We start from the raw sequence: 7582 nt of genomic DNA on the forward strand, positions 1-7582 counted from the left end.
ACGGAGGACAAGGCCCAGGAACAAGGGGCCACCACCCCTGAGGTACGCGAAATACAAATGTTAACTGGCTGGTGGTTTGGAGTATGTACCATACAATTTCCATAAGTATGAATATTTATCAGCTAGTCATTTGAGAGCATGATGTAAAGAAGCCATCTGTGAAGGCCTTTATGGAGAGAAAGGAGGCTAAAAGAAATGTGCAAAATGCTTATTTTTAGAGTCCAATTCTCGGTGAGTTGGCTTCGTCCTCTGAAAGCTGCCCACTCGGGGCGTCAAGTGCATTGTGGGGTTAGGCGAGGCAAGTGTCACGCTATGGGTGCCAAATCACCGTTGCCGAGTCGAGAATTACCAGCAGGCATGCAAAGGGAAGATGGCCAGGTGGATGCTAAATTCGTCTGCAATACTTCATTTTTACGTTTTTGGTTGGTCGTTTGCTTGAATAAGTAACAGCAGCACACGACAGAAGTCAACAGGCAGATGAGAACACGCAGTGAACATTGTCTTCTCTCTGCCCCCAGCGCTCCGTCCCCGTCCTCTCTCCAAGGCAGTCACCCTTGCCAGTTTCCTCAGTGTCCGTTCTCGGGGAGCTTTCCGGGGTAAATCTTTGAGTTTCGCAAGACATGCTTTAGCTTCTGTTGTTTACCTTTAGTTCCAGGCAAGATTCGTTTTCTCAAAGATTGATGTGCAAGCCCTTTAATTTTTGAAGAAATCCAAACTAGAATAAGTTACCCATTGCAGGCAATTGGGGAAATTCGACAGCATGAGCCTTCGGTAGAAAGGTGAGTGATGAAGGTGGCCACTCGGAGCAGGAAGAGGTCCCTAAACTCCCTTTCATCTCAAGTCTTCGATCAGATGATACGATGCTCTCAATTCCTGCATTATTATTGGGTTTCTGTTTAGTCTGTTCCCACATTTATGTTTGCGTGTGTGTGTTTCTTGTTCAGAGTCATTGATAGGAAAATAGGTGTATCGTGTCCCCAGATGTCTATCTGTATGTCCCATTTTTGGTGTTCTGTTCTACCCATAGGGAATCAGGCCTGAGAAGCATGAACTTTTGTGCCCTGAAACAGATTGGCGTACGGCCCACGGGTCGATCCAGTCCACCTCCTGGTTTTGAATGACTGTGAGCCAAGAATAGTTTTCATTTTCTTAAATTTCAGGTTGAAAAAAAATAATAAAATGAAGACTATTTTGTAATGTGAAAATTACATGAAATTCAAATTTCAGTATTCAAAACTGAAGTTTTATCGGCACGCAGCCATGGTGCCGCCTCTTAGGCTTTGTCAAGGCTGCTTTGGCACTACAAAGGCAGAATTGCCCAGTTAGGGACTAGATGGCCTGCGAAGCCTAAAATATTTACTAGCCGATGCTTTCACAGGAAAAGCTTTGCTGTCGATGTTGCCCCTTTTCGGGGTTTTAACTCTTAGACACAGAAGGAAGTGGAGAAAACGAAAAAAATCTAGATCCTGTTTTGTATGAAGCCTGTTGTATGTAGGTTGGATGGTGTCGTCTGCCCCACCCCCCCCAACACACACACAAAGATATGTCCACCTGGAATCTAAATGTGACCTTTTTGGAAAAAGGTCTTTACAGATGTAATTACAGATCTTGAGATCATTTGGATTGGGGGGTGGGGTCCTAAATTCAATGACAAAGTGTTCTTAGACAAGAAATGGGAAAGACACACAGAGAAGGTGCCATTTGAAGGCAGGATTGCAGTGATCTGCCACAGGTCACCCAGAAACCGGAAGAGGCAAAGGATTCTCTTCGAGAGCCTTTGGCGGGAGCTGGGCCCAGTCAGCACCTCGATTGTGGACTTCCAGCCTCCAGAAATGCGAAAGAACAAATTTCTGTTGTTTTAACACCAAGTTAGTGGTAATTGGTTACGGCAGCCCCTAGGAAACTTAACTCATCTGTGAGCAGGAAGGAGAGGGAGAGCCAGAGTCCTTCCTGCAGAAGACAGCTAATCTCACTTTGTCCCCTTTCGAAGAGCACATCGAGGTCATTTATGGAATGTTCTTTGCCTGTGCCTGGCTAGAACATCCAAGGACGCAGTTCCTCCCCTTCAAGAAGCTCAGACTCATGAAGGGGACAGATCAGGTTAAATGCCATAGCAAGCATTCAGAGGGGGAGCGGGAGCCGGTCAGGGAAGGCTTTTCAGAGGGCGGGATAGTGGAGCTGGGCCTCGATGGACGAACAGGAGTTTGCCAAGCAGAGCACAAGGGCAAGTTGGTGTGATGAAGGCGAGATATGGGAATGAACAAGTCCTGGGGGCATAACCCCGTCTGGCCTGAAAAGTAATAAACAGTGGGAGGTGGGGACGGGGTGGGGCAGGTAACAACTGGACTCTAGTGGGGTAAGAGGAGATATCTAAATGTGGCTGCCATGCCTGAAAAAAATAAGCTTCATGACAACATGGGGCTACGTCTCCTTGCCTCCCCCAGAATAGTGACTGACACTTAGTAGACAGTAAATATTTGTTAAATAAAAGGGGGAAAAGCATATGGTCTAAGTAGGCGCAGAAAAAGTATTAGACAAAATCCCACACTTTCATGATAAAAACACTCAACAAACTAGTAATAGAAGAAAACACAACTTGATAAAGAACATCTATGACAAGCCCACAGCTAACATCATACTAAATGGTGAAACACTAAAATCTTGCCCACTAAGGTTAAAGGCAAGGGTGCCTGCATGCTCTCACCACTTCTACCCAGAATTATTCTCGAGGTTCGAATCGGGGCCATTAGCCAAGAAAGAGAAATAAAAGATATCTCGTTTGGAAAGGAAGAATTAAAACTTTACTTGCAGATGACATGATCTTATATATAGAAAACTCTGAAGAATCTACATACACAAGCTATCAGAGCTAATAAGTGAGTTCAGAAAAGTTGCAGGATATAAGACTAAAAAAAAATCAGATGTATTTCTACATACCAGCCATGAATGATCGAAAAATTAAAGTAAGAAAATAATTCTACTTACAATAGCATCAAAAATAGTGAAATACTTAAGAAGCATAAGACCTGCACACTGAAAACTATAAAACATGGTCGAAATTACATAAGACCTTTCTCAATGGAAAAACATCTTGTGTTCATGGATTGGAGGAGTTCATATTGCAATTAAGATAGCAATACTCCCTAAATCGATACACAGAGTTCATACAAGCCCTGTCAAAGTTCCAATTTGTGTGTGTGTGTGGCAAAAACAGACAAGCAGATCCTAAAACTCATATGGATATGCAAGGGACCCAGAATAGCCAAAACGATCTTGAAAGAGAAAAACAAAGTTGGAGCACTCAAACTTCCTAAATTCAAAGCTTATTATTACAAAGCTACAGTCATCAAAGCAGTAATCAAAGTGGAATAGAATCGAGAGTCTAGGAATAAACCCTAATCTTTATCATCAGTTGATTTTCAACAAGGGGTCAGGACCATTCAAGGGACAAAGAACAGTCTTTTCAACAAATAATGCCAGGACAACTGGATATCCACATGCAAAGAATGAATTTAGGCCCACCTCACAGCATACACTAAAATTAACTAAAAATGGATCGAAGACCTAATTTTAAGAACAAAAACTATCAAAACTCTTCGAAGAAAACACAGGTGAAAATCTTCATGAACTCGGACAAGATACCATACCAAAAGCACAAGCAAACCGAAGGCGGAAAAAAAAAAAACATATATTGGACTTCATGAAAATTAAAAACTTGTATGTCAAAGTACCCTATCGAGGAATCGAAAAGACCACCCAAAGAATGGGAGAAACTCTTTGCAAGTGATATATTTGAGAAGGGACCAGTATCCTGAATATGTAAAGAATTCTTAGAATTTAACATAAAAAGAAAACAAAAAATAGGAAAAGGATCGGAATAGATGTTTCTCCAAAGAATATATACGAATGACCAGTAAGCATGCTCAACATCCCTACTCCTCGGGGAAATGCAAATCAAAACCGGGAGATACTAGTTCACTCTCACTAAGATGCCTAAAATTAAAAAGTCAGATAATAACAAATGCCGGTGAAGATAAGGGGAAATTGGCACCCTCATACACCGCTGATGGGAATGTATGGGAATGGTGCAACCACTATGGAAAACAGTTTGATAGTTCCTCAAAAAGTGAAACATAGAGTTACCGTAAGACTCAGCAAATCCATTCCGGTATACGCCCCAAAGAATCGAAAACATGTTCACACAGAAACTTGTTCGTAAATGTCCATAGCAGCCATATTCGTAAGAGACAAAAAGTGGAAACAACCCAAACGTCCGTCAACTGATGAATGAATAAACAAAATGTGGTCTATCCATACAATGGAATGTTATTCAGCCATGAATAATAAAGAGATAACGTACTGATATGTGTTCTAGTGTGGATGAACCTTGAAAAAAACATTACACTAAATGAAAGAAAACAGATACAGGTCATTTATTGTATCATTCCATTTATAGGAATGTCCAGAATTGGTACGTCCATAGAGACAAATAGGTTAGTGGTTGCCCAAAGCTAGGGGTAGTGGGAAAGGGGGAGTAACTGCTATTGGGTATAAAGTTTCTTTTTGGGGTGACAGAAATGTTCTGGAATTAGTGATGATGATTGCTCAACTCTGTGAATATACTAAAATCCCTTAAATTTTATACTTTAAAGAGTGAATTCTATGCCAAATGAATTGTATCTGAATTAAAAACAAGAGGAAAAAATATTTTTCAATGATGGTCAGGATTTAAAGTGAGAAGGTGGGTATCATGGTAAAAATACACAATATTGAAAGAGAATAGCCCAGAACATTTGTGGAAGGGACTGGGGCAGGCTGCTGATATCGATTCTTCCTGGGAGGACATGGAGGTACGACGAACAGCTCACAGGGGGCGGAGCCAGGGTGAGTGGCCAGGTGTGTCTACCCTTGTAGCTTGTAGCTGCCCACCTGCACTGTCCAATAGGAAAACCGCTAGTCCTTGTGGCTATTTGGGGGCTTGAAAGGTGACTAATGTGAATTGAAATGCGTCGTGAGTCAACATTGTATGATAAAAGTAATGCGATGTATCTTAACTTCTTAACATTCATTACATATTGAAAACAGTGTTCTGGATATGTTGCGTTAAAATACGCTAAAAATTAATTTCCCTGGTTTCTTCTTCCTAAAATGTGTCTACTAAAAAATTGAAAATTACATATGTGGCTCGCAATATATATATATTGGACAGTGCTGCTCTAGAGTATGGGCCCCTGGGGGATGTAGGAGGTGACAATTTATTTATGAAATAAAATTTTGCTGAGCGTCCTCGGATGAACTAGCCTAAAGCTGATCACAAGGGGTGCTGGTTAAGCTGGGGAGGGGATGTCACCTGCACCTTGGCCTGCACGGTGTTCCTGGCTTCCTGGGCAGAGCAGAAGCTTCCTCACTAGGTGCCCACGTGTCTGAATGTCTTGTGACGGATTTAAAATTTTGCAAGCCACGGTGATTAAAAAGGACAGAAAAGGGTGTGCATCTTGTGTATTTTTACAGCTTAGCTATACAAGCAGAACTCCAAGAAATCAGACCTTCAAAAGCTTAATCATCTAATCCCAAATACATCTGATTATGGTCCAGTCAGAATTGAGGATGAGCTGGGGTGGGGTGGAAGGAGGGCCAGACGTTGTAGCATAAACTCCAGGAGCGTAGAAACTTTGCCCAGTCGATTCTCGTGCCCTTCGCGCCTGGAACAGTGCCCGGCACACAGTAGGCGCTTCTTAAATATTTGAATGAATTGGGATGCAAAATTATGTGGGTGCAAGAGGAGATTTTCCAGGGGGAAAAATTCCTCTGGCTTTGTCATTCTCAAAGGACTCGCAGGCCCCCGAAGGGTTAAAAATCACTTAATAAAGACAGGGACGTGAAATTTATTTGAAATCAATGTCCAGAATTGGTTGTTCTTATTCTGAAGACTAGGCAAAGACTAGGCAGACCTCGGCGTCTGGAAGGATACGTGCTGAAAAATACCATTCGCCACCATTTTCTCCAGGTAATTTTCCATCCCTGCCCCTACAGTCATGGGGGGGGGCGGGGGAACGGAAAAGTCATTCTTGAAATGCTACCTAGCTATTAAAAAAAAAAAAAAATTAAGCGGTAAGAGAGGAAATCTCCAGGCGCCGAAGGCGAAGAAGAAAGGGACGCACGCGGGCCGCCGGGCACCGGCGGGACCCCAGCCCCCCAAACTTTGCCAAGTTGCGGGCGGCGAGCGCGCGGGGAGGCGCGGGGCGCGGCCGCGGGCGGAGCCGCCCCCTGACGCCGGGCCGCCCCCTCCCGGCCCGGGCCGGCCCCGCTGGCTCGGCTCAAAGTTTGCGGCCGCCCCTGCGCCCGCCCGATGTATGGGTGATATACTGCGGCGGTGTCAGGGTGACGGACGGCCATATTGGCCGGTGCGGCCCGAGCCGTCAACAACAAAAAGTGCGCGGGAGCTCGGCGGGCGCACGGACGGGCGCACGGACGCCGGGCCCGCCTCGCCGCCGCCCGGCCTCGCCGCCGCCGCCGCCGCCTCGCGGGCCTGGCCCCGCGGCGCCCCGCGCGCCCCGCCGCCCGGGGGGATGTCTTACAAACCGAACTTGGCCGCGCACATGCCCGCCGCCTCCCTCAACGCCGGTGAGTGCGTGCGCCCCGCGGGCCGCGCGCGCCGCGCCCCAAGTGCCGCCAAGTTGGGGGCCCGCGCGCCCGGCCCCGGCCCCGGATCCCGGGGGCCCGCCAGGCCGGGGGCGACGGGCAGCGGGTCCCGGCCCGGGGCAGCGCGGCCGCCGCCGCCGCCGCCGCCGCCATGATTCCGGCGCCCGCGCCGCCAAAGTTGGCGGGTGCGCCCCGCGCCGGGGCCGCGCCGGGGCCGCGCCGGGGCCCGGGGCGCGGGCGGCCGCCGCCGTCCCCCCCACGCCGGCGGCCGAGGACTCGCGGGGAGCGCGGCGGGCGCGGGCGCGGGCGGGGGAGGCTCCCCTCGGCTCCTTTTTCCTCCGGCTCCTGGGCGGCTCGGCGAGGGCCCCTGCCGGCGGGAGTCGGGAGCGGCCGGGCCGCGGGGGAGCGGCGCGCGGGGAGCTCGGGCGCCGGCGGGGATCGGGGGCGCAGGCCCGGGCCGGGGCGCGGAGGGGGAGCCCAGGCTGCAGGGGCGCACGTGTGCAAGGCCGGGCCCGCGTGGGCAGGGCTGGGGGGCGGCGGCGGGCCGGGTGCTGCCGCCCCTGAGGGCGCGGGGCGGCTGGGACGGGGGCCGGGGTCACCCGCGGTGCAGGGGACTCAGTCGACAGTGGGGGGCTCAGCCTGGCGCGTGGGAGCTGGGGTCCCCGGCACGGGGCACGCGGGCGGTCCCCTCAGGCGTGCGCAGAGTGAAAGAAGTTGGAGGAAGAGAGGACAGGGGGGGGGGCTTCTGGGCCGAGGGGCGGCAAGGGGGCGTCCCCACTGGCGCCCTCATCGCGGAGCCCCTCAAGTCTAGGCCCAGAAAGCCCCCCTCCTGCGGCAGTCGGGAGGGAACGTCCTCGGCCCTCCCCGAGACTGGAGCGGGCGGTCCCAGCAAACTCCTCCAGAAGTTGTCGGGCTGCTCTAGGCTGTGCCCAGGGGACAG

At 49.4% G+C, this 7582-nt stretch overlaps 1 protein-coding gene across 2 annotated transcripts in view; it reads left to right on the forward strand.

The window, feature by feature from the left end:
- The first annotated feature begins 6283 nt into the window (after nt 1-6283).
- Nucleotides 6284-7582, forward strand: part of CDK2AP1 (cyclin dependent kinase 2 associated protein 1) — a 9559-nt gene continuing 8260 nt past the window's right edge. The window contains exon 1 of one of the 2 annotated variants that reach the window (XM_039879302.1): nt 6284-6381. In XM_039879302.1, coding sequence (XP_039735236.1) covers nt 6354-6381 — 28 coding nt within the window. In that variant the 5' untranslated portion in view covers nt 6284-6353. The other variant, XM_039879301.1, reaches the window with a different exon arrangement.

This window comes from Pteropus medius, unplaced genomic scaffold (assembly GCF_902729225.1).
Source record: "Pteropus medius unplaced genomic scaffold, Ma_sr-lr_union100, whole genome shotgun sequence".
Lineage (NCBI taxonomy): Eukaryota > Metazoa > Chordata > Mammalia > Chiroptera > Pteropodidae > Pteropus > Pteropus medius.